Source organism: Felis catus, chromosome D1 (assembly GCF_018350175.1).
Source record: "Felis catus isolate Fca126 chromosome D1, F.catus_Fca126_mat1.0, whole genome shotgun sequence".
Classification (NCBI taxonomy): domain Eukaryota; kingdom Metazoa; phylum Chordata; class Mammalia; order Carnivora; family Felidae; genus Felis; species Felis catus.
In genome coordinates this window covers 55,944,931-55,972,766 of record NC_058377.1, presented here as the reverse complement: position 1 = coordinate 55,972,766, position 27,836 = coordinate 55,944,931, and the positions used below count along the sequence as shown (strand labels likewise).

The 27,836-nt window shown below is 38.8% G+C and overlaps 1 protein-coding gene across 3 annotated transcripts; it reads right to left on the bottom strand.

The window, feature by feature from the left end:
* Nucleotides 1-545: 545 nt before the first annotated feature.
* THAP12 (THAP domain containing 12) lies at nt 546-27,836 on the bottom strand. 3 transcript variants are annotated; one of them, XM_023239419.2, is made up of 5 exons: nt 27,602-27,836; nt 13,169-13,289; nt 9,492-9,599; nt 4,932-4,968; nt 546-3,432 (listed from the first exon to the last, which is right to left on the bottom strand). In XM_023239419.2, exons 1-5 carry the CDS (start codon nt 27,688-27,690, stop codon nt 1,499-1,501), a joined length of 2,289 nt encoding a protein of 762 aa, XP_023095187.1. In that variant the 5' UTR covers nt 27,691-27,836; the 3' UTR covers nt 546-1,498. The 3 variants fall into 3 exon arrangements, with proteins under 3 accessions (XP_023095187.1, XP_023095188.1, XP_023095189.1); XM_023239420.2 differs by lacking the exon at nt 9,492-9,599; XM_023239421.2 differs by lacking the exon at nt 4,932-4,968 and having other exon boundaries at nt 3,295-3,432.

The window sequence follows — 27,836 nt, the reverse complement described above, 5'->3', positions numbered from 1 at the left end:
ATCATGAACCTGATCAATTCTTTCTGCCAAAGACAGAGGCACCTCTTAGAGCTCTGACTAGAAGATAAACTCTGTTATCTTTTTTATAACCTGCACGAGTAATGTGTCCTGCTTTGACACATCCACCAGCCTTGTCCACGACAGGCAAATGCACTTCCAGCTATCATTAAGACCTGCACTCTGCAAACGCACCCCGTTCCGTTTTCTGAAACTCAAATATAACACTAAGGTATCCCAACATAATCCAATGACATCTGTGCAATTATATTCACGTGTTTACATTTTAGCCATCAACAATTACACAAACCCTGAAAATTTGTAACAGGGTCATACAGCATATAATAGTAAAAAACATCAGTTAGATGAACCTTATTATTTAGTTATTAAAGAACCTTTTATATACCCCACGTAGTAAGCCATATACCACCCCCCCAAAAAAAAACAAACCAAAAACCTATATTCTTCAATTGTGAAGGAGATATTTTTGAAAAAACAATTTACCACAAGAATCTGTTTTGTCCCCACCAAAAATAATGTGCCTGAACTTTAAACAAAATTCACATTTTATTTAGGTTGAAATAAACTATACAAAATTGATTTTCTTCACCAAAAATAACAGTAATATTTTCTGTATTATTCCTAGGTAAACCACAAAACACTTATTTTTGTAGGTTTTCCAGGTTTTGTTTAGAAATCAAGACGAGGCAGTAGATACAGTCATGGAAAAAGAGGAAAACAGACAAATCAGTTGTCAGTATCCACGGCCTCTGATCCTGTCTTGACCATGAAACAGAGGTGTTCAACAAATACCTGCTAAAAAGCTTATGAAGATGTAGGCTCAACAAAGGAATGTAAACAGCAACAACCCAATGTGGACCGACAATGGCAGGCTAGCCCATTCAAACTCTAACTGTAACTTGTTAAGTTCGTTTGATAAAGACAAAATCTACACTGAAATCCTTGCAAGCTCACATGTTTTCCATTCTCTCTCTCTCTCTAGCTGTCTGATAACTCCCTTAAATCTCCATTACAGATTTTTAACATACTTAACACTCCAGGTCACTCATGAGCTTCACTGTAACATTCTATAAAATATATTCCTTTCTCCCACACCTCTTCCAAATCTATTTCTTCTAAGAACTGATAACTCAATACCCGACAACTGGATCCAGTGATAATAAATGTTATGTCTAAAATGACTTAACTAAAACAATTCCAAAGTGCCATTAGCAGAGATCCCACAGAAATGTAATGTGGCACTTTCAACGCTATCTTCTGGAAGAACAGATATGTCTCCAAAGCATAAGAGTTCAAACGGGGGCCATTTAAATAGGCAGATTATCAATGGCTAATGTACTCAATGGGAGGTCAACAGGTCAAGATATTCAGTGATTAAGTGGCCTACGTATACCTGACAGCTTTTCCGTAAGATGTTTTCAAATTTCTTACAGATTTTTCCAAATATCAAACATAAGAGAAAGCCTACTTTAAACGTCTCCTAGGTATTTTCAATGGTTTCTGAGTTATCTGTAGGAAGCTCTGACTTAGTTGTATAGAGTTTGATATAGGTGTCCACCATTAAATCCAGATCATGTTTTATATCAAAATTTATGTTAAGCAAAGCCAAGTTACTTGACCTTTGGTCTGTCAAAGTGTTCCTCAGGTATGCTTTGAGACGCTTTCGCCCATTTTCATAGCGTTCATTCTCAACCTTCATCACAGGAAGAATGCATAGGACTTTCAGCAATGCATAAACATTAGGAAAAAACTTGATGTCTGGCAGATGCAGGGCTTCATAAATGGTGGATGGAAGCTCTATATCTTTCCCTCTGTGTTTCCACTTGATTCTCCAACAATGCAGCTCAGCTGAGAGTGTGTCCGGGTTGGGCAAGTCACTCCTGTACATGTCAGCATGGTGCTCCTCCGATGTATTAAATTTGAGCTGTCCCATGACAGAGGGCACCAGAGATAAGCATTTAAGAGCTTTGAGGTGCTGTTCTGAGAATATATCTTTCAGTTCCTGAATAATGTGTTCCACTGTTGGGACACTTAGAGTTTCTTTATAGTAACTCTCGGAGGTTAGCTGAGATTCCAGGTTACCTTGCTGGGCTCTGCGGAACTTCCCAGGGAGCTTCATCTGAATATCAAGTTTAGTAGCCAAATTTGTGGCTTCTTCAAACCAAAATTCATGATAAACTTCGATATTTTCCATCACTTCATTCAGTGAATGCAGTACTGCAGTCAAGCTACTGGCTGCAAAGAAGACATCGGAGGTTTGCCCCTGGAGATTTTTCCCAAAGGCTCTTGTAAAAGATAGAACATTTTTAAGAACAACAATGGTAACGACAAAATCAAAATCTGTTACCGCACTACAGAGTACAAACGCTCGGCCAGCTATATAGTTATTCCATCTAATGTTTGTGTCACTATTTATACCATCTAAACATAGAACAAGTGCTTGTAGGAGGTCCACTAAAATTTCGAAAGCATCGTGCCTACCTGTCCACTGAGAATGGCAAATTTCCTTGAGTTCTTTACCCTTTTCCTCATTGTTCTGAAAGAGGACAGAAATGACATTGTCAAGCTCTAAAAGCAGTTGTGGAGATCGATGGAAGAAAGAACAGACTTCCTCAATGGTTCCTAATGCAACAGATACTCCCACAACAGGCACGGATTTTGCCAACCACATATTTAAGGCACAGGAAGAGCAAAGTGTGTAGACAGCTTGGGGATATTTCTCTAAAAGCCTAGAAGCAACAACTTTCATTTTGGAAGAAAATCCACTGGACACAATGTAAGCCTGGCCACGACAATACTCCATGTTCAATCCCCACTTCTCAGTTATCGTGGTGTGAAATTTCACAGCCAAAATTTCTGCATCAGCTTCATAAGGCAAGAAGCCCACAAATTCCTCTCTCAGGTTATGAGACTCATCAACAAACCTCACCAGCACAGGCAGGTGCTCTTCTCCTGCTATGTCCACTACATCGTCAGTGATGATGGAAAAGAAGTGGGAGTCTCTCACTTCCCTGAGGGTTTCCTCCCGAATGCAGCTCTCACAGATCTCCAGCATCTGCTTCTGCTGTGTTTTCGAGCAGAACAATGTGTTAACTGCTGTTGTCTCAAAGCGCTTTCTCAGAACCTCTTCACCAGAATTTATCCGGCACTCCAGGAGTGCTTGAAAGTTATCCGGGGTAAAGAGACCCTCTGGGAGTCCATCAGTTTCATGCCCATCCAGAGGGATGTTTTGTTTTCCCATTAGAATTAAAATTTCAAATAAAGATTTTAAGTATTCTTTGTTTTCTTTCTCTTCAAGGGTTAGAGGTAAAATGTCTTCATCCTGTTCTTCACCCCCTTCTTCTGCACTGGGGTTCTGAGCATTGCTGTTGTTTATTTCTTTATGTTTTTGTTCCTGTTCAGAAGTTTCATCAACTGGAAAACAAAGAATCAATTTTATAAACAGGCTCATGAGGAATGATACAAACAAAAAAAATCATGTTTTTGATTGGTTAAATATTTAAATTCAGGAGCTCATCCATTCAACATTCACAACGTACCTATTGGACCACAGACTAGGATACAGAGGTTAAAATAAGACACACTCTAGTGGAGACAAAAACTGTATACAGAGATTTTAATCCTACATGTAAATGTTACACATAAGAGAGGAACGATTTCTTACAAACTTAACAAGGCACGTCACATAAAACACGTCCAGACCAGTAACGGTCCGTGCCCTCAGGAAAAAGAGGAAGAGAACTAATATTTATTGAAGCACTGTGTTGGCATTTTATATGTATCACATTACTCCCTCTATAGGCAGGTGCTATCAATCCCGCTTGACAAATGAGGAAAGTAAATAATTGCCCAAGGTCACAGATGTAGTTAAAAGGATGAAGGTGAAATTCAAATCCAAACCTGTCTGGTTCCAAGGTCCATGCTAATGCAATTTCTATGAAATCATTAAGCTACACTTTAATATGGGAGATGAGAATTATATAAGCCAACATAACATAAGGTATATTGACGCAATTTTTAGGGCAAATAATAGACTACTAGAAGTATTAGCCAACTCTCTTTGTACGTGGATTGAAAAACTGAGCCTCTGAGGTTAGTGTCCTGCCCATAGTCATATACACAACCTTGCAAGTCCTAGACCCTGTGGTCCCCTCTAGGTTCATTTTCTAATCATCATAGGATATTAGAAGCTCTAACAACAAAATGAGTATAATTCTCCAAATCAGGCACCCTGTTTCAAGCTACTCTACTTCTGCGCAGAATACATCTCCCTCCTTTGCCTGACTCCCTCAGGACTACTGTCAGAATTAAATGAACTAAGTAAAGCACCTAAAGACTTAACATGAACAGTTATGTTAATAAAAATAATATTAATAATAGCACAGTAGGAGGAGGAGGAGACCGAGAAGGAGGAATAATAGTAGTAATAGACAAAAACAAAAACAACGACTAGCCCTCATCCTTTGGTGACACAGGTCAGGCATCAGCACCTGCAGAAAGGCTACTGTGACTCCTACTCTCTATTAGGCTAAGTGTCCTCAAAGCACTTTTCCTTAAACATTTATCAAGAACTTATGATGCACCACACATCGGGTGGACAAAGATTCTGCTCTTGTCCTTTACTGCTGCCTTTCCTTCCCTCCACGGGGACACTGTGTGCCTGCCACCCCACCACACACCAAGAGCACAGCTAGTAGGGAAGCGGCCAAGTACATGGCACAGTAGCACTCAATCAAGAAACTAAACTAAGATTTCTGTCTCACAGACAATTCCAGACCACAGGAAAATGCCTACCACACTCTTACATCACTCTCACGGTAGGTTTTGGACATAAAACATATTTATTTGTCCTTACCAGGTCAAGGCCTTTTTAAAAGGCATTCAGAAGTTCAGTCATTAACACTATCACTTACTTTTTTTCTGTTTCAGTGTCCTGATTTCATCTTCACTCTAAGTGACAAGAAAAAAGAAGAAGAAAAAAAAAAAAAAACACCTTTAAGAAAACTGAACTCTAGCACATCACTGTAGATTCATAAGTAAAAAGCATACTGTGACTCAAATTTAATTCCTTCGAAAGCATAAATTCCTTACAATGAATACATTCTTCAAACATAGAAATGACAGAAAAACCAGAAAAATAATTTACTAATGATTCTAATAAATTACTAATAAAATACTAGAGGAGACAGGGTGCCTGGGTGCTTCACTCCGTTAAGCATCCTACTCTTGATTTTGGCTCAAGTCATGCTCTCCGGGTTCATGCGCCAGCTCCATGCTGAGAGCACGGATTCTCTCTCTGCCCTCCCCGCTTTCTCACTTTCTCAAAATAAACAAACTTTATTTATTTAAGTTTTTTTAAAAACACTGAGGAGAAAGAATACATCGCTTAACTTACTTTATACTTAAATCAACTTAACTTTGGGTTACAAGTGTTTGAAAGCTAATAAAAGGCATGAAAGTACAGGATGGTGCTTGGCGTCAAATCCAAGGGGTCACAAATCATGTCCCCTCCAATTTGTTCCTGGGGGATGCCACGTAAGAGAGAGTTGCTGGATCCCAGAACCTAACACAAAAGCTGTGAGAATTCTCTGGGAAGCAGAAAGTAACACAGTACCAGTATGGAAGAGAAATGGATGCATACAGCATAGAGGGCCAAGTATATACAGGATTAAACTGAGGAAGAACTTTCCAGTTATGTCCTTTCTCTTCCTCTAACCCACTGCAATGCTTAGACCACAAACCACTCCATTACTGTTCAGGAGCAGGCAAGGAGCACTACCAGTGACAGCTTGAGTTAGAAGGGTACCTGCTAGGCAGCATAGGAACATGATACTGATAACAAGAAACATCAGCAGGCTAGCCCATCTAGAACATTCCCTCCTTATCCCATGAGCTACAGTTACAAGGATGGCAAACCTATAAGAGTATGTCTGCATTAAGGTATTTGAGGTTCCCAAGGGGCAGAATACAGGGAAATGGTAGCTGGAGGATGGGAAGTGGCTGAGCTCCTCACTCCTGGTACGTAGGGCTAAGAAGAGAGCTGATGTGGAAAACTACAGTGGTGTGTCACCATTCATCTAGGAGACATCCCAGAAAAACAAATAAATAAATAGAGGGAAAGAAATGTATGAAGAAATAAAAACAGGATTTCTCAGAACTTAAAGGTGTCAGTCTGGATAACTAAGAAACCATCTAGACACAGGTTAGCAAAATTAAAAATGTCAAATATAAAGAAAAAATACTAAAGACTTTGAGGGAGAAAAGTAAATCATCTAAAAAGTAACAAGAATTAGGCTAGCATCAGACTTCAATAGAAATAACAAATGCAAAAACTAGAAAGAATCAATATCACACAGACTACATATATACTCCATGAATTATTAATAACTTAATATTACAAAATAAAAGCTACAAAATGGTTTTAAAAAATAAACCCATGCCTGGAAACTAAAAACAAAAATAACCCTATGTTAAAGGAACAGGGGAATTTACAAAACACTCCTGACTAATCAACAAAAGCACGACATGTCTATAATTATGGGATACAGCTAAAACACACTTAGACATTTACAACTGTGAATACATACAAATATGAGCTAAACATTCAAGAAGTCAGAAAAAGAGCCAAAAAATAAATCTCTCAAATCAAGATGAGACCAAATAAATCACAATGCAACAATCATTGATAATACTAACTGATTTCCTTGCAAACAATATTAAAATAATTTTAGGATCAGGGATGCCTGGGTGGTTCAGTCTGTTAGGCATCCGACTGATTCAGGTCATGATCTTACAGTTCATGGGTTCGAGCCCATGTCTGGCTCTGTGCTGACAGTTCAGAACCTGGAGCCTGCTTCAGATTCCGTGTCTCCCCCTGCCCCTCCCCTGCTAGTTCTCTCTCCCTCCCTCCGTCATTCTCTCTAAAAAACAAACATTAAAAAAATTTTTTTTAAATAATCTTAGGGTCAGAAAAACAGAAGCGCTCCAAAATCCTATATGCAGTTCTTAAAAACAAATGAAATACAAGAGAAAACCAATAAATGAATCAAAATGGCAAAATATTCCCTCACCCACCCCAAGCACTCTGATGGTTTTATGGTTTAACTTTCATGAGCAGAGAGTATATACCTTATACAAGTTTTTCCAGAAAATCTGAGAGAAAAGGAAAACTATCCAACTAATTTTATAAGGCTAATAGAACCCGGACATCATTAAGTGGATAAGAGGAGTACAATGAAAGAAAATTACAGGACAACACTTATAAATGCAAAATCCTAAATAAAATATCAACCAACTAAATCAAACAAATGAAGAGAGATAATGCAATCAGTTAGGGTTCATCACCGGAATGCAAAGATGGTTCAACACCAGAAATCCATCAGCTATTCACTACATTAAAAAAACCTGAATTTTTCTACTCAATAGATGCAGTTAAAGCTTTTGGTAAGTTCAACAAGTTATGATAAAAATTCGGAATATGAGGACTAAAAGGGAATGAAAGGAATTTCCTTAACTTGATAAAAACAGTATCAGGGGCACCTGGGTGGCTCAGTTAGTAGAGTGTCAGACTCTTGATTTTGGCTGAGGTCATTATCCCAGTGTCATGGGATTGAGCCCTGTATTGGGTTCCATGTTGAGCAAAGAGACTGCTTAAGACTCTCTCTGCCCTTCTCCTCACTAACACACACTGTCTCAAATAAAAGAAACCCAAAAAACCCTCTTTAACAGTATCAGCAACAAACATCACACTTAATGCAACAAGGCAAGCATATCATCTGTGACATTACTGGGACTGTTCAACACAGCACTTCTCAGGATCCTGACTAAACAGTAACACAAGCAAAAGAAAAAATTAAAATTATGAGGATTAGAGGAGGCAAATTTGTCCTTATTTGGAGATGATAAAATCAACTTCATAGAAAACTCCAAAGACTAGTAGGAATTAACCAAAATTAGTTCTTCAAAATTGCTGGAAACAAGCTCAACCAGAATACATAACCTATACCAACAAAAGCCATAATGTATTTAGGAAGTAATTTAAGGAATGTACACATTGTTCTCTTTTAAAAAACTGCAGCAAAAACCCTAAGGTTTTTTCAAATTTTTGACTTTCTGCACTCCTTAAAGTATGTTAATAGTGTATTCAAAGAACTAGTATTTAGTCTGGTCAATGGCTGCTGTTACCTGAAAGCTATTTTTTTTCTGTTTATGGGTGGGACCAATTAATATTTTAAGATGTTAATCCAAAGCATTTGTGTTGAAAATCCCAATGCAATTTCTAGAAGAACTGGACGAAATAATTCTCAAATTCATATGGCGGAATAAAGGTCCACAAGTAGCTAAGACAATTTTGAAAAAGAAGAGTTAAGAAACCACTGTATTTGCAAGTAAGATAAATTATAAAGCCATGGTAATAAAAGCAGTACATATGTGGTACTGTTGTGAACGGTGGTACATATGTGAACAAACACATTTTCCAATAAACAGAACAGAGCTCCCAGAAACACTGTGCATATATGGAAACTTGGTATATGACAGGGGTGGCACCTTAAAACCAGTGAAGGAAAGGACAGATTAACAGACCATATTGAGAAAACTGATTCTCTATAAGGAGAAAAATAAAATTAGATCTCTACTGAACACCATACATACAAAGCCCAAATGGATCAAAGATCTAAATATGAAAGGTAAACAAAGAAAAAATGAGGAAAATGAGATAAATGTTGTCTTAAAAAAGCACACAGTAGGTAGACTAAAATGACAAATATTAAATACATTAACATGGATACCAAAAGGAGGGGGAGAAAATGGGAATGGTAATAGTGGAAGGAAGAGAAAAAATAATAAACAAAATAAGGGTCTTGCTGGTGGCAATGATGGCAGAAAGTCATGGACCGAAGAGCCTTGATTAATTTAATTTTGTTCACCTAATATCAACAAAAAGTGGTAGGTTTCAATTATTAGAACTAAAGGGTATCAACGGAACATGAAAACATGCATAAATGATGCCATAAACAGAGATTTAAAAGCTTTTTCTGACACTGTCAGTACTTAATAGTGACGGAACCATTATCTCTAGGTAAAAGTATCCAAGTCTTAACTTTCATACTTTCCCTTTCTTTATCCCTTTGTCCTGAATTCTGGAAATATCCCTCAGTTCCACTTTCCTCACTACAAAAGAAAAGGTAGTGTTTTGTTTTGTTCCCAAGAAGGGAATGTGCTAGTGGCCTATAATTAACAGCACACTTTGGCCCAAGTCAATGAGTATCAACTGGCTAAATTTGAGAACAATTTTCCAATTTCAACACTAATCATCTTACATCCATCCTTCTTCAATAATAACCACAGCATTTATTTCCCATGTTACCTTCGGAAATAGAGAGTAACTTGGGTTCAATTTTAAGATGAATGCATCTATATTTGATTTCACAGTATTACGGGGGGTGGGAAAGCCAAAAGCACATTTGACATACCAATTCTTTTATTCGTTTTCTGTGTCTACTATGTGGATTGTTCAAATGACTGGTAAGATCAAATATTGTTGGTATTGCATTATCTCGAAGAACTGTCCTATAAGGACTCTGAAAAAGAAAAATGTGTTAATTCAGAGACAGTCCTTAAGAATGTATTACACATAAAGAAAATGCTATGTTAATGACTTCCCCAGTACTCCTTCAACTCCAGCTCTAGTGTAGAGACTTGCAGAATGATGATGTCCGTCCAAATCAGGTATTATTTCTAACTCTTTTTGTTTTTGCCCTTCTGGCAATCTTACTATTTTAAATTAAGGAACGAAGTTCATGGTAAGCATAAAAAATAAGATATATTTGCATTTTGCATATATATTTATAATTCATCCTCCCAGCTACTTCACTGTTTAGCTCTTCCATGAGCCCACCAAATCTACAGCAGGCACAAGAGTTTCTCAATCTATCCCTTTCTATGTTCTTAATTCTTCCCTACTTTCCCCGTGGTTCTATCCACTTTTCACTACTATTACTGAGAAGTATCAAGGTACGATGGACTGGTGGGACCCAGGAGACCTAGGAACTAGTCCAAATTCTACCAGTTACTCACTGTGAGATCCTAGCCAAATACTTTCCCTTTCTGGGCCTCAGTTGCCTCTTCTGAATAGATTTCTAGTGTTGAACTAGACCATATTTCCCAAATTGAAATTATTCACATACTAATGATAACACTTGCACACCACCATCTGCACTCTCACATAATCCACTGACTTTTTAAGTCAGCATTGTCTTAAGCAATAAAAACTATAAAATAATGATTTTCATGAGCTATATTTTTAACACATATATTGAAATTCCTAAAATAAAAACTGATTCATGTGCCACTTGAATTCATTTATACCATGATATATATAATCATATTTCTGCAAACACTAAACTAGGTATTTCTAAATTTCTAATTCTAATGTTCTTATCACTGAAGGATGACCATTCTCTATCTTAATTACCGTTAACCTAATCCAACCTGGCTAGACACTAGATGCATACTTAGATGTTGACAGTCTTCAGCAGCCAACCCAGAGGTCGGGTAGGGACAAGAATTTTATTAACAGGAAGAGTAACAGCTAAATAACTGCATATGTTCACCCCAGCTAGTCAAAGAAACAATGTCTTTTAATTTCTTCACAGATCTGCACTGATAAAGACAAAATACTCTTCTTTTTAAAAAGCTTTCTTGGGCGCACCCGCGTGGCTCAGTCAGTTAAGTGTCCGACTCTTGATTTCGACTCAGGTCATGATCTCACAGTTCATGAGTTTGAGCCCTGGGTCAAGCTCTGTGTGGACAGTGCAGAGCCTGCTTGGGATTCTCTTTCTCCCTGCCTTTCCCCCCAAGCCCCTCACCTCTCTCTCTCAAAATAAACAAACTTTAAGAAAAATACAAGAAATAAAAAGCTTTCTTGGGAGCAGCAATTATTTCAAAGCTGATTATTAAAGCATGTTCAAAGTATATGCCAAACAAAAATAACAACTCCTATCTATATTTTTTCATCCAGAGAAGGAAGATTAGGATGATATGAAGAAAAAATATATAACTAAAGGGAACACACTATCTCAAGTTTTATCTAAAGAGTTGTTAAACACATTTGGGAAGTATTTCTATTCAGATTCATTTTCTAGATCACCCCCATGCCTCATAAAAAACAAAAAGAAAATCTATTTCTCAATCCCACTCAGCTTCTAGTGCTGGGCCAATTATCCTGAGTCTATTAGGAAGTCTGAATCAGAGATTGATCAGTGACACAATCACTGAAGGGAGCAAAAACTATACTATACCCCAAACATCTCATCTTTCCCACTTAGCAAACATGTCACAACAGACACAAACATATACAGTCCACTCTTGATATCTTACCAATTATTAAATAAGGAGGGATAAAACATTCTTAATGAATTTCTTAAATTCACATCAATTTGCTACAAACCAAATTACAGACCGAAAAACAGAACATGAATTAAAAACATGTTACTATTTAGAAATATTTATTTATAAGTATGCATTCCAAAAAGAGCTATTTTCAATTTATGTGCAGGATAGTTTTAACTCAGTATCAAGATTTAATCTTCAACTGCTGAATTAAGGTTTGAGCATAAAGCAGTGACCTTACTCTAGCATCAAGGATAGTATCTGGCTTCAGTGGAACTAGCCATGAATGTTTACTGATGAGACCTTCAATGCCAAACTAATGAAGTCAAAACTCTCAAACATTTAGATACAGATATCATGTGTAGAGAGAACATTTTCTTGCATTTGCATTAATTTATTCAAGATTTAAGAATCTTGTGGAAATTTAAAAAGCAAAAATAGCTCATCTTTCTGTCCTATGCTCTGACTAAACAAGAATATGAGTGAACTACAATTTTACATGTCTCACAACAATCTTATTGGAATTATGTAATTAAGAGACCATATTTATTATTAAATAAAAATGCATTGTGGCTTGTGTATTTAAAATAATAATTTGGGATATTTTTACTTAATGTCAAGAACATAAAAGTAGTTTGCCTTTTAAACATACAAAATCCCCTATTTTGGTTGATCATTATTACCCTCTTAACAAAACAAGGCAAAAATATCCCTCAAATATTTGTGATTAAACTGTTGAACCGGAATTGGCTCACCTCCCAATGACTTCACAAGTATCTGCTTCAATTAATTTTGAGAAATAAAATAACCCAATCATTCTTTAGTTTTCTGATGCCTCTGCAAAATGTATCTGAAAAAAATATCAAAATAAATTGCTGCATAACAATATATAGTGTATCTTCAAATCAAGTTTATGTCTATCCCAATATCTGAGATGATACATTAGTTACACCTAAATAAGAAGATATTATTTAACAAAACTGTCTCCCTAGTTTAAGTGTTTCAAATCTGCTTCATTTCAATCAAATCTGCCCGGTTTGTCTAAGTCATAGCAATAACAGAATCACAGAGGGTTAAAAATCTTAGATTTCAGAAATTATCTGGTTTAATCTTCTTATTAGAATTCGGGACCCAGAAGGGAAAGTGACCTGGCCAAATTCACATAGTTAACAGAAGTAAGCTTGAGAGATCCAGGTTTGATACGAAATTGCAAATTATTGAAAGAAATTATTTTTCACATTAAGTATACAATTTTCTTCTTGTTGTAACTTGCACATAAAAATTAAGGGTTGGTTCTACCAGTACATACAAAAACATGAAAACAAAGAGCTCCATTTCTTGATAAAGATTTCACTCATAAAAAAAGCTCTGGAGAATCTGCTCCAAATAAAAACACAAACTTTACCTTAAACAAACACTTTTATAATCATCTAAAATTTTCTTTAAAAAATTAAAAATAAAAAAATGAAATTTTCTGAAGGCTGCATAAGAAATGTAAAAAGGGCAACCTCTGTTGAGTAGTAATGGGGCATCAGAAACAGAGGGGTTAAAAAAAAATACCAGGCTTTTAAGAACAAATTAGATACTATTCAGCTCCAAATTTGTCTTCATCTTTAAAAAAAAAAAAAAAAAAAAAAAAAGTGGTGGGATATAAGAATACACTCCAACATTAACAGATACAGATTTACACTGCCAACCAGATACTGAGTGAATGAGAGAGAGAGAAAACAAAAAAACCCCAAGCCCTTCTATTACTTACAGTTCTGCAGATCATAGAGGTCTCAAAGTGTTTGGCACATAATCGATAATGTTTATTTAGCTGATCAGGTGTTTTATCTTCTAAGTCTGCTCTCCTGCAATTCTCCACCCACTTCTGGCACCTATAAATAAAACCAAAATAAAACCAATTATGAAATACGAGCTCACCGTTTAAATTTCAGTATTCAGGGGCACCTGGGTGGCTCAGTCGGTTGAGCGTCCGACTTCAGCTCAGGTCATGATCTTGTGATTCGTGGGTTCGAGCCCCAAGTCAGGCTCTGTGCTGACAGCTCAGAGCCTGGAGCCTACTGAGGATTCTGTGTCTCCCTCTCTCTCTTCCCCTCCCCTGCTCATGCTCTGTCTCTCTCAAAAATAAACATGAAAAAAAAATCTTTTTTAAATAAATAAATAAATTTTAGTATTCAGTTATCAGACAAATAAATATTATGGACAATGGATTCCTGCTCCCTTCTGCCTGCAGAACATGATGTAATTTGGAGAAGATGACTGAAAACAAAATGAGAGCTGGAAGAAACCTTAGAAATCATTTAATACATTCAATTATAGACAAGATTAAGAAATAACTTGCTCAGAGTCATGTACAAAATCAGCAGCAAAACTAGAACTTAAACCTGAGTCTTTCAATTCTCAGCACATCCTAGCACCAGAGAGGAATCAAGTATCAGTAGTTCAAGCAAAAGTTGCACAACCATGAAGTCAACAGCCTAACACACTCCCTCGGGACTTCAACTTAAATAAGGTTATGAGGGGCACCTGGGTGGCTCAGTCGGTTAAGCGTCCGACTTCAGCCAGGTCACGATCTCGCGGTCTGTGAGTTCGAGCCCCGCGTCAGGCTCTGGGCTGATGGCTCGGAGCCTGGAGCCTGTTTCCGATTCTGTGTCTCCCTCTCTCTCTGCCCCTCCCCCGTTCATGCTCTGTCTCTCTCTGTCCCAAAAATAAATTAAAAACATTGAAAAATAAAATAAAATAAAATAAAAAATAAAAAAAATAAGGTTATGAAACAACAATGTCATTGCAAAATATTAGTAAATAGATGTTTTATAAATAATTACAGTTTCTTACAGGAGCATGATGCCTGTGTTAATTTGCCTTATTATGAACATAATTTATTTCTACAATATGTACAGACTGTAAGATATGTAGATTGTAAGCTCCAGGACTACAGGGATTGTTCCTACACAATCTAGCACACAGAAGGTGTTGAAGATAATGAACAGACCAACTCCATGCCCTCTTGGTACCTACATATCTGCAGAAAAACAAAAACAACAATGATGCATATTAAGCACTTGCTATGAGCCAGACACTGTTCTATGTCCTTTCCAAAAAGGGTACATTATCCCCCTTATGCAGATGAAGAAATGAAGGCACAGAAATATGAAGTAATTTGCTAAAGGTTACAACTAGATCTTTCTTTCCTTTATTTCTCAAGTTTCTAGGAATAAAAATTCTGTCACAAAGAGTCACAAATCTGAAAACACATTCATTTTATAATCACATCATAGTATGTCTTAACATTACAGTTCACACCTACACACACACACACACACACACACACACACACACACACACACACACACACTGACACTTAATTCCCTCCACTCTGAATATGTAAAACCATGGTGAAATGTTGATTATCTAACTGAAACTAAAACCACACCTAAATAGTATAGCTTCTCATTCAACCAAGTATTATTGCACAGCAATGATGCCTAAGATGTCCATATTTTAATATTTTGCACAGTTGTGCAATATGATTTCATAAACTTTCATCTTTCAACATCCAAATACTTAGTATAAAAACTGTCTTACTATAAAATAATTTGCCATACTGTTACAGCTGTTTAATTCTTACATCTCCAAAGACCTTCCATACAGAATACTACTGTCTGTATGATCTCTGAACTAAGTTGAGACAGCTTTCCTATACCACAAGCACTCAGATTCAATCAAGAATAGATTGGGCAGAAAGCCCGATTAACTACATCTTGTCTTCCACATCAAATACCAAGAAGTAAATCTAGTATATGTGCTGCCGAAGTGAGCACACCAAGAAGTAAATCTAGTGAAAGATGTGCAAGGCCTGTAACAAAAAAAAAAATTTTTAAGTTTATTTATTTATTTTGAGAGAGAGAGAGTGGGCACGAGTGGGAGGGGAGAGGCAGAGGCAGGAGAGAGAGAGAGAGAAAGGAGGGGAGGGGAGGGGAGGGGGAGGGGAGGGGAGGGGAGGGGAGGGGAGGGAAGAGGGAATCCCAAGCAGGCTCTGAGCTGTCAGAGCAGAGCCCAATGCAGAGCTTGAACTCACGAACCATGAGATCATGACCTGAGCCAAAACCAAAAGTGGGACGCTTAACTGACTGAGCCACCTAGATGCCCCTAACTGAAAAGATTTTTTAAATAAATAAATGATAAATTCATGGATTAGTACACTGAATTATAAATATATCAATCTTCCTTAAATTGATTTACTGATTCAATACAATCAAAATCCCAACAAGTTCTTTTGTGCATGTCTCTTTGAATGTGTGTGTGTGTGTGTGTGTGTGTGTGTGTGTGTGTGTGTGTGTGTGAGAGAGAGAGAGAGAGAGAGAGAGAGAGAGAGAAATGGCAATTCTAAAACTTTTTATTTTTTTTAAAAAAATTTTTTAACGTTTATTTATTTTTGAGACAGAGAGAGAGACAGAGCATGAATGGGGGAGGGGCAGAGAGAGAGAGGGAGACACAGAATCGGAAGCAGGCTCCAGGCTCTGAGCCATCAGCCCAGAGCCCGACGCGGGGCTCGAACTCATGGACCTCGAGATCGTGACCTGAGCTGAAGTCGGACGCCCAGCCGACTGAGCCACCCAGGCGCCCCTAAAACTTTTTATACAGAAATTCAAAGGACTAAGAATAGTTAAGATAACTGTGAGAAAAAAAGTTGAAAGACTTACACTATCAGATATTAAGATTTATTATAAAGCTTAGTAAGACAGTGTGGTATTGGGACAAGGATAAAACAATGAAACAAAATGGAGAGCTACGGACACTTAAGACTAAGGTAGCACTGCACAGCAGCAAAGACAAAATTTTTTTGTTTTGTTTTGTTTTTACAACAAATAGCATTGAGTCAGGGCACCTGAGTGTCTCAGTTGGTTAAGTGTCCAACTCTCGATTTCAGCTGAGATCATGATCTCACAGTTTGTGAGATCCAGCCCCACATCAAGCTTCATGCTGACAATGTGGAGCCTGCTTGGGATTCTCTCTCCCTCTCTTTCTCAAAATAAACTTTAAAAAAATATTTAATAGTGCTGAGTAAATTCAACAGCCCTATGAAAAAAATTAATCTGACCCCTACTTCTGTATCATATACACAAAAATAAATACCAAGTAGACTGTAGATCTAACTATGGAAGTAAAACAATAAGCTGCTAAAAGATAACACAGGAGACTATCTCCATTACCTTGGCCAAGACAAAGATAATTTAAAGAAGGCAACAGAAAGCACAAACTCTAAACCAAAAGATGAATTAATTTGGCTACTTTATTATTTTTTTAAATATTTATTTATTTATTTTTGAGAGAGAGCGAGCGAGCATAAGCAAGGGCGGGGCAAAGAGAGGGAGACATAGAATCTGAGGCAGGCTCCAAGCTGTCAGCACAGAGCCCAATGCGGGGCCCAAACTCATGAACAGTGAGATCATGACCTGAGCCAGAGTCAGACACTTAACCGACTGAGCCACCTAGGCCTCCCTAATTTGTCTACTTTAAAGTTAATAACTTTTCTTCATTAAAAGAAGCCATTTAAGAGCAAAATGGCAACCTACAAAAAGGAAGAAGGTATCTGTGATACATATATCCAACAATAGACTCATATCCAAACTATATCTTTACAACTCCTACAAATAAATTTGACAACCCAATATAAAAATGGGCAAGAAACTTGGAAAAGTAACTTACAATAAAAAGGTTATCCAGATCGGGGTGCCTGGGTGGCTCAACTGCTTAAGTGACTGACTCTGGATTTCAGCTCAGATTGTGATCTCACAGTTCATGGGTTCAAGCCCTGTATCAGGCTCTGAGCTGACAGCATGATGCCTGCTTCGGATTCTGTCTCCCTCTCTCTCTGCCCCTCCCTCGCCCCCCCAAATAAACAAACATTAAAAAAAGCTGGTTACCCAGATGGCCAATACACACGAAAAAAATGTTCACGGAAAAAAAAGGGTTCAATCTCATCAGGGAAATACTAATAAAAACCATTAACGAAATATTACTACATACCTGCAAAAATGACTACAATGCAAAAGAGATAATACCAAAGATTGATAAGAAAGTGAAAAAACTGCCTGTCAACAGTAAAGAGCATAAACTGTAGTATACTATTGTATACAGAATACTATTCAGCAATGAAAATGAATGAACTAGCTAGATCGCACAAACATAATGCTGAGCAAAATAAGCCAGGAGTACATGCCATGATTCCTTTTATATAAAGTTCAAGAATAGACAAAACTTGAGGTGCCTGGCTGGCTCAGTTGGAAGAGCATGTGACTCTTGTGAGTTCAAGCCCCATGTTGGGTATAGAGACTACATACATACATACATACATACATACATACATACATGCATAAGAAAGAAATCAGATGCCATTTAAAAAAAAAAAAAAAAGAACAGGCAAAACTCACCTATGGTGATTATGCAGGAAAAAACTTAATATAGCAGGCCCAAGACTGCTATCTTCATAAAGGCCTGCTTGTAAGGATGGCCTTTTGGCTTGTGCCTGGAAATCTGGCTAACAAGCAGTTCCCTACACTGACATAAAACTTTCCCTAACTGATAAGGTGGCTCATTGTGCTTAGACTGTGCAAACAATATGATTCATACTGAACATCTGCCTTCCTTCTGGGAGTCTAGAATTTTAGTATATGCTAGGCAGAGTGTGTCTATGTGACCAGATCCCAATAAAAACTCTAGGCACTGGATCTCCAATGGGTTTCTCTGGGTAGAAACATGTTCTATATCTCAAACATTACCTGGGTATTCATTTTATAAAAATTCATCAAATTCTGGGACACCTGGGTGGCTCAGTCAGTTAAACTACCGACTTGATTTCGACTCAGGTCATGATCTCATGGTTCGTCAGTTTGAGTCCCGCATCAGGGCTGCACTGTTAGTGCAGAACCTGCTTGGGATCCTCGGTCTCCCTCTCTATCTCAAAAATAAATAAACATCTAAAAAAATTCATCACGTTCCAGTCTACTAATTTTGCACTTTCTATATATGTCATATATCAATAAAAGATTCCTTCACTCTGTCCCTTATTCTTAGTAACCAACTAACCTAATTGTGTCAAGTCAGACAGTGACTCTGACTAGGGAGAGTGGGATGACTTAGCCTCAGAGGAGAGAGAATTTGGGATATTAGTTTTATATATACATATATATACACATATATAGTTACATATAGATATATAGTTATATATATAGTTATATATATATAGATATATATACATATATATAAATCTGGGTGAAAGTTTCATGGACACGTCACTCTGAAAATCCAACAAGCCACACACTTATGATTTGGTGATCATCTGCGTACATGTGTTTTACACCAATTAAGTTATTAAAGTTTTTGTGACAATTTTTTTTACATATATACATGTATGTACATGCATATGTTTGTGTATACACACAAACGTACACACACACACACTCTAATATGCTTTTAGGCACATATATAATTATCTCTCAAATTTACCACTGTCTCCCCTTCCCTAAATCTCCCTGTCACTGTTCATGCACTCCAGACTCCATAGCCTTTTCCCTTAGCAGGTGAAGTGACTCTCCAAATCCATCTAACTTCCAGACTGGTCTTTTACCTTTCTCTACCTAACACCTTCTCCATGCCGAGAGTAAACGTTTTAAAGTTTTGGGGTTTGATTTTTTTTTTTAAGTTTATTTTGAGAGACAGCATGAGTGGGGGAGGGGCAGAGAGAGAGAGAGAATCCCAAGCAGGCTCCACACTGTCGGCAAAAAGCCAGATGTGGGGTATGAATTCACAAATGGTGAGATCATGACCTGAGCTGAAATCAAGAGTCAGACATTTGGGGGCGCCTGGGTGGCTCAATCGGTTAAGCGTCTAACTTCGGCTCAGGGCATGATTTCATGGTTCGTGGGTTCAAGCCCTGCATTGGGCTCTGGCTAGACAGCTCAGAGCCTGGAGCCTGCTTCGGATTCTGTCTCTCCCCCCCCCCCCCCCGCCCCCCGCCCCTCCCCTGCTTGCACTCTGTCTCTCTCTCAAAAACAAATAATAAACATTTTTAAAAATTAAAAAAAAAAAAAAAGAGAGAGACACTTAACCAACTAAGCCCCGGGCAACCCTGCTGAGTAAACGTTTTAAAGAGCCAATTTCAGAATGTCTTTCCTGCTTAAGATCCTTTAGTGGCTTCTCATGACTCTTAGGATAAAGAAACAATTCCTTACCTGTCATAAGACCCTGAACAATTTGGACCTCGTCTACCTTTCAATCTTATGGAACCACTCTTCTACTCTCTGCCTCTTTACATGCACTGTGATTACTTCTATCCTAGGGTTGTTCCCCACGCTGTTTATTCACCCTAGTATCTTCTTGTCTTTTTTCACTTCCCTGGCTAAGGAAAGCCTATGCAAAGATCAGCCTTCAGATCTTATCTTAAAGATCATTTCTTGAAGGAAACTTTTCTGATTCAGGTATGTATACATATGTGTATGAGGATGTACACACACACAAACAGGGAAGACTCCTCTTCCTCTCTGTATATGGTCTCTCAACATCCTGTATTTAACCTACTATATTACCATGAGCATAAACACGCCTTAGTAGATCTCATCTAAATAATTCTTAACTTGGATCCTCTACATAGCAAAACTAGAGCCCATTTTCACTGTATCTCACATTCTTTCCTCAATCAATTCCAAGGAGGCTTCTGCTTTATCCCTTTTCCATTGAAACTGCTCAAGATTATGAATGACTTCCACCCTGCCAAATCCAATGGTCACTTTCTATCTTCATCTTAATCACCTTTTCAGTACTATTCAGCCTTTTTGTTTTTTTTTTTATTTTCCCTTTGATAGTTCTCTACTAATGCAGCATTTCCAAAAACATATTTCAAGGAACACTAGTCAACTGTTTCATTACAACTTAAAAAATTTTGTGGTACCTGGGTGCCTTAGTCGGTTGAGTGACCAACACTTGGTTTCAGCTCAGGTCATGATCTTGTGGTTCTTAAGTTTAAGCCACGCACTGGGCTCTACTCCACAGTGCCTACTTGGAATTCTCTCTCTCTCTCCCCCTCCCCCACTCATGCTATCTCTTAAAATAAACTAAAAAAGAAAGAAAGAAGAAAAAAAGAAAGAGAACTGCATTTTCCAAAACAAACAAAAAACATTTAGCCAAAAGAATGGCATTATTTTCCATCTCTGCAAATCTTCTTAATGTCTATCTTAATCTGTTGTCACATGTGGTTTTGGCTGAAGTATATGAAGAAACTCTGGCCCCACACTGCTCTGCAGTCAAAAAAGGTAATTAAAATGTTCCTCCCTTACCCATATTACTGTGAATGTTCTTTGATACTACACCAAAACTCCCCAAGTGGTGGTTTCTTAAAGATGAGTTGCAATGTGGAATCTGAAACCAGACCAATGAGCTTTCTCACTCCATTACATTGAAATCCATCTTGGTGTATCTTACACTTTGACTAGAGCTTTTATCTGTGCATATCTTTGTAAAATCACAAATTGGTCAATTTGGAAAATACCAGTTCAGTGAGTTATGCAAATGACTACTATACAATTATTTTAAAAGTCACATTTATCAATGTCACCACTCATCTCATTAGAAAAGCTTTAGAGTTGTCAAGCTCAAAGTGGTGCCTATAAATTCTCCAAAATTCTCATTTCTGCTTGAATTTCAATTGTTTCCCTTGAAGTGGCAGGCTTATCTCACTCATTTCCAAGAAAGGGCCTACAAACATTGGCATTTATATAATCACACTTAGAAAACACAACATACAACTTACTGAGCAATGACGTTACTATGTTATGTAGCCCCTCAGAAACCCCACTGCACACTCCTGAAAGAATGAGCAAGAAAAAGGCAAATAACATCAGTGTCATTATGAAATAGTTGTTTACTTTGTGGCACTCCTTCATGAGTGCCCAAAAAAACCACTCTTCTACATTTTATAAGGCAGAGTATATCAACTCTCAATTAACTTTGATTAAATTGCCATAAAAACCTTGGAAGACCTCGCCACCTCAGGGGTGAGTTAGAGCTAACTGCCTGAGAAGCAAAAAGAGGGCTTCAATTGCTCAGCTCACTGTAACAGAAGCATTTCATTAGCTCTCCTTGTACCTTCACCTAGTCTGGGGATGAGCCCCACTATGAGCTGTCCCCAGGCTCCTGCCAAGCCTTGGCATTAGTCAAGCCGTCGTGGGGCCATCCAGATTTAGGCAGTTTAAAAAATTTTTAACTTTAGGGGAGCCTGGGTGGCTCAGCTGAGTAAGCGTCCGATTTCAGGTCAGGTCATGATCTCGTGATTCATGGGTTCCAGCCCCATGTCGGGGTCTGTGCTGACGCCAGAGCCTGGAGCCTGCTTTGGACTCTGTGTCTCTCTCTCTCTGTCCCCCCTCTGCTCACGCTCTGTCTCTCTCTCAAAATAAATAAACATTAAAAAAAAAAAGTTTTTGATATGGCACAAAAACAGACACTCAGATCAATGGAACAGAATAGAGAACCCAGAAATGGACCCACAAACGTATGGCCAACTAATCTTTAACAAAGCAGGAAAGAATATCCAATGGAATAAAGACAGTCTCTTCAGCAAGTGGTGCTGGGAAAACTGGACAGCGACATGCAGAGGAATGAGCCTGGACCACTTTCTTACACCATACACAAAAATAAACTCAAAATGGATGAAAGACCTAAATATAAGACAGGAAGCCATCAAAATCCTTGAGGAGAAAGCAGGCAAAAACCTCTTTGCTCTTGGCCACAGCAACTTCTTACTCAACACGTCTCTGGAGGCAAGGGAAACAAAAGCAAAAATGAAATACTGGGACCTCCTCAAAATAAAAATCTTCTGCACAGTGAAGAAAACAATCAGCAAAACTAAAAGGCAACTGACAGAATGGGAGAAGATATTTACAAACGACATATCAGATAAAGGGTTAGTATCCAAAGTCTATAAAGAACTTATCAAACTCAACACCCAAAAAAACAAATAATCCAGTGAAGAAATGGGCACAAGACATGAATAGACACTTCTCCAAAGACATCCAGATGGCCAACCGACACATGAAAAAATGCTCCACATCATTCATCATCAGGGAAATATAAATCGAAACCACAATGAGATACCACCTCACACCTGTCAGAATGGCTAACATTACCAACTCAGGCAACAACAGATGTTGGCGAGGATGCAGAGAAAGAGGATCTCTTTTGCTGCTGGTGGGAATGCAAACTAATGCAGCCATTCTGGAAAACAGTATGAAGGTTCCTCAAAAAATTAAAAATAGAACTACCATACGACCCAGCAATTGCACTACCAGGTATTTATCCAAGGGATACAGGTTTGCTCTTTCGAAGGGGCACATGCACCCCCATGTTTATAGCAGCACTATCAACAATAGCCAAAGTATGGAAAGAGTCCAAATGTCCAACGATGGATGAATGGATAAAGAAGACATGATACACATACACACACACACACACACACACACACACACACACACACACACATACACACACACAATGGAGTATTACTCGGCAATCAAAAAGAATGAAATCTTACCATTTGCAACTACATGGATGGAACCAGGGGTATTATGTTAAATGAAATTAGAGAAAGGCAAATATCATAGGACTTCACTCATGTGAGGACTTTAAGACACAACAGATGAACATAAGGGAATGGAAGCAAAACTAATATAAAAACAGGGAGGGGGACAAAACATGAGAGACTCTTAAATATGGAGAACAAACAGAGAGTTACTGAAGAGTTGTGGGAGGGGGGATGGGCTAAATGGGTAAGGGGCATTAAGGAATCTACTCCTGAAATCACTGTTGCACTATATGCTAACTAATATGGATGTAAATTTAAAAAAATAAAATAACTTTTTGATAAATAAAATTTTAACTCTAATTTTTAAATAATTTATGCTCTCCGTACCACCTGCCTAAGGTGAGTTGATTCAATTATTTTATAGTTAAAAAAAATGCATAAGTAATGTGGATAAAAGGTACAGTATAGGAAATATAGTCAATGGTATTAGAACAGCACTGCAGGGTGACAGACGGTAGCTACAGCTGTGGGACCACAGTGTAATGTACAGACTTGTTGAATCACTAGGTTGTACACGTGAAACTAATGTTCAACACTGTGTCAACTATTAAAAAAAACTAAAATAAAAAAATAAAAAGCACATTAATGCCACTTTTTCTAAACCAATAAAAGGTACTATATTTTGAAATTCCACATTGTGCCCTTTATTAACTACACTTTTGAATTTTAAATTACTTCAAATAGCTGTTTATAAGAGTGTCCATGGAATTTATAAATGTAACAAATGGGAAACGCGCACCTGGCTGGCTCAGTCAGTGGAGCATGTGACTCTTGATCTCAGGGTTTTGAGTTTGAACCCCATGTTGGGTGTAGACTACTTAAAATAAAATCTTTTAAAAATAATAATAAAATAAAAAATAACAAAGTAACAAAAATAACAAATGGGAAATGTACTATTTAATAGCATTAAATATATTTATCTTTATTGTTAGTTAACAATATTAACTTTTCAAGAATAGGTTAGCAATATCACCTTTTATCAACCTTCTCTGACTCATTTGCAGGAAAAAAACTAATTATAAATAACCCTAAAAATACTGTTAGTAATTTAATACACACCTCTGAAAACTACTTCTTTATTATAATTAACTCTGGGCACAGTAAAAAAGAAACTGTCAAATACAGAAGAATTTGAAATCCTTAGTATGGGAAGACTTGGTTTAGATAAAAAGTTAGGATCTTGATGACATTATGTCCACTAAAATAAGCCAGATATAGAGAACAATTATATAATTCCATTTCCATGAAGTACACAGAACACACAAAGACTGAAAATGGGATGAATGGGGGGGTGGGGAAGGGAGAGGAAAGGAGTTATCGCTTAACAGTTAGTTTTTGCTTGGAGTAATGGAGAAAGCTTTGGAAATAGATAGTAATTGCACAACACTGTGAATGTAATTAATGTCACTGAATTATACACTTAAAATGGCAAATTTTATGTTATGTATTTTACCAAATGTTTAAAAATTAATAACGTAATATGTACTGAATAATATATAATATGCATTAAAATATAATGTATATTAAGAGTGCATTTAATATACATTTTAAATGGGTGGTATATGCATTATTATTATCTCAATAAAGATGTTAAAAGAGTTAAGAAAAGTTCATAATTTGGTCTTGAAATATTTAAAGGGCTCTGACACGGAAAAGGGCACAGAGTTGCTCAGTGTGACCCTGGGAATAAAACCAGGATCTCCAAAGCATAAATTATAGGGAGGCATGTTTCCACTCAATACAAGGAAGAAACAAGAGCCAAAGCTTTACAAAATCTATTTAAAAAAAATTTTTTTAACATTATTTATTTTTGAGAGAGAGAGAGAGAGAGAGAGAGGGAGGGAGGGAGGGAGACAGAACACAAGTGGGGGGGGAAGGGGGGGGAGGGAGAGAGAGAGAGAGAGAGAGAGAGAGAGAGAGAGAGAGAGAGAGAGACAGACAGAAACCAAAGCAGGCTCCAGGCTCTGAGCTGTCAGCACAGAGCCCGACGCAGGGCTCAAACTCAAAAACTGTGAGATCTTGACCTGAGCCGAAGTCAGACGCTTAACCGACTGAGTCACCCAGGGGCCCCTTACAACATCTTAAATGTCCCTTCACAAAGCAGGAGGTGTTTCAACAAAGACCCCCCTGTCAGGCACGCACAGGGCCCCTAAAGGGTCCATAAATACCTTGATAGTGGAATGCAAAATTGTGTCTATGTCTTTTCTCCAGTAGTCTTTACCTTAGATTCTCAAAGGGGACCAATGGCACTAGATCTAAAAACTCCTTCTAAATTTGAGACTGTACACCCCTATACTCCCAAGGAGTGTAATGAAAAGAGCATTCTCTATAGTATATGGATACAAAAGATCTATGGTTCAGAATCAACTAGTGGCGCCCTCATTATGCAAATGAAATAAACTCTCAGGAATGCCCTTGGGCTACAATTTGGGTAAAAGGAAGATAATGCTTAATGGGGTAAGGCGCAGTCAGATTCGGATGCTCCTCTACTCTGCTCCCATAAAACCCAACAGCTATTCCTCACTCCTTTGAGCTAGTTTTCCTCACCGGCTTGAACTTTAAATACCAGGAATGCCCCAAGGCTCAATCCTCAGACCTACTCCTTTACTAACCCCATAGCATGGCTTTAAATACCCTCTATAAACTCAGAACAACCCATATTTACAATCTCTAGTCTGAAAGTCTCTGAATTCCAGACTATCTTTTTATGGTTTTAGCTCTAAAATATTTAGGTTACTGATCTAAATATGGGCCATTCTGAGTTCGTTTTTGGATACGGTATGAAGAAAAACATCTATTCCTGCACATCAATCAAGCTTCTCAAACTTCACACGTCCCAAACCAACTTTTAATATGCCTCCTCCAAAGCTGCTCCTCCCAGTCTTCCACAGCTCAGTAAATGCTCAGGTTAAAAAAAGGAGCCATTCTTCCCCTTTTCTCTTACAACCTCCATCTAAACCATTTAACAAATCCTGTTGGCTTCACCTTCAAAATGTATCTCAAATACAACAGCTTACCACCTTCTCCTCTACTAACCTGGATTACTGCAATTGCCTTTAGCTGGTCTTCCTGCTCTCGCCTTTGCTTCCCTACAACCTATTTAACAAGTAGTCAGCCATCCTGTTTCAAGTAGTCTCTCTGCTCTAAACCCTTGGATGACTTCCTGTCTCAGAATAAATGCCATAGTGCTTTACATGGCCTACAATGGCCTACACAATTTGCCCCCACTATACAAATGCATACAGTTTTCTGGTCTCATTTTTTCCCTTCTCCCTCCTTCCTTAAACCAGCTCTACTGTCCATGTACTTCTGGCTGTACCTGTAACATGCATGCCCTGACTTCGCATTTACCGTTTCCACAAACTAGAAAGCTCTTCCCCTAGGTATCTGCATGGTTGGCCTGCTCACCTACTTCTAGTCTTTGCTCAAATTCTCCTTCTTAGTGAGACCTTCTTTGACCACCCTATTTAAAATAGCAATTGTGTCTCCCCTGCTACTCATTTCTCACCCCCCCATTTGCCTTTTCTCCACAGTATTTATCACCATATAACATACTGTATTTACATATTTATTTGTCTATTTTCCTGCTAGAATGTAAACTTCATGAGAGCAGGGGCTTTGATTTGTTCACCTGTATACTCCCAATGCTCAGAGCAACGCCTAGCACACAGGAGGCCTTCAATAAATATTTGTGGAATAAATAGGGTGCTATATTATAATCGCCTTCCTCCGTATGTCTCCTTAACAGACTGTGAGCTTCCTGCAGGCAGCAACACTGTCTCATTCACATCTGAATTTCCAGCACCTAACACTAGTGCTCGGCACATAGTAAGTACTGGTTTGAAATGAACGAATGAACAAGAAGAGGCCAGAGAAAATTCTTCCGACTATCACAGTCCCTACTCTATCACTCTTTAAACGGACGCCAGAGCGTGTGGGTTAACTCAAGGAAGAGGTTTCAATACCAATTCCCACGCCTGAGGGCGTATCCCCCCACTCTACCCTCCGTTATCCCCACTATTAACCAAGTGAGACAATGAGTAACGGTCAGAGCCAGAATTTGAACCGTGAACAAGCCCGATGGAGGAAGTAACTGTGACTTGACGAGATCAAAGAAGGTGACCGGACTCTAAAAAGAAACACTGTCCCAGGGGTGGTGGCAAGAAGAAGGAAGGGCCCTGGGGTGACCACAACCGCAGAATCCAAGTCCCTCTTTTGACAGCTGAGGAAACTAAAGCCTAGAGAGGAAAGCGACCTGCCCGAGGTCACCCAGCAAGCTAACCAGGGCGAGAACCCGGCTCATCCCGCCCGCGCGCCGCCCCAGTTGCCTCTGGGTTCGGGTGGTGCCCTCGGCGCCGAGCCCCCGCTGGCGCACGTGCTCCGAGGTCCCCGGGCGCTCGCCGGCCGGCTGCTCCAGGCCCGTTCCCCACCTGGGACCGAGGCTGGGGTCGACGACCCGTGGCCCACTCCCCACGCAGCCCCGGAGCCGGCGGTTGGCAGTGCGCACCGCAGAGGTGGGCCCGGGCTGCCGGCTCGGCGCCCGCCGCTTACCTGGCCGGATCCCGCGGGAACCTGAAGAAGGCCAGGTCCGACTGCGTGCTCTTCCTCGTACAGTTGGGGGCAGCGCAGAAGTTCGGCATCGTCGCCCACCCGCCGGCCGGCCCAGCCCTCCCCTCCCCGCCTCCTCAGGGCAGCCCGCCCGCCCGTCGGGGCCGGGGAGGGGAGCCAGGCCGGCCGGCCGGCTCGGCAAGGCCGGCGCGCCGGGGGGAGGGGCGGCGGGCGAGAA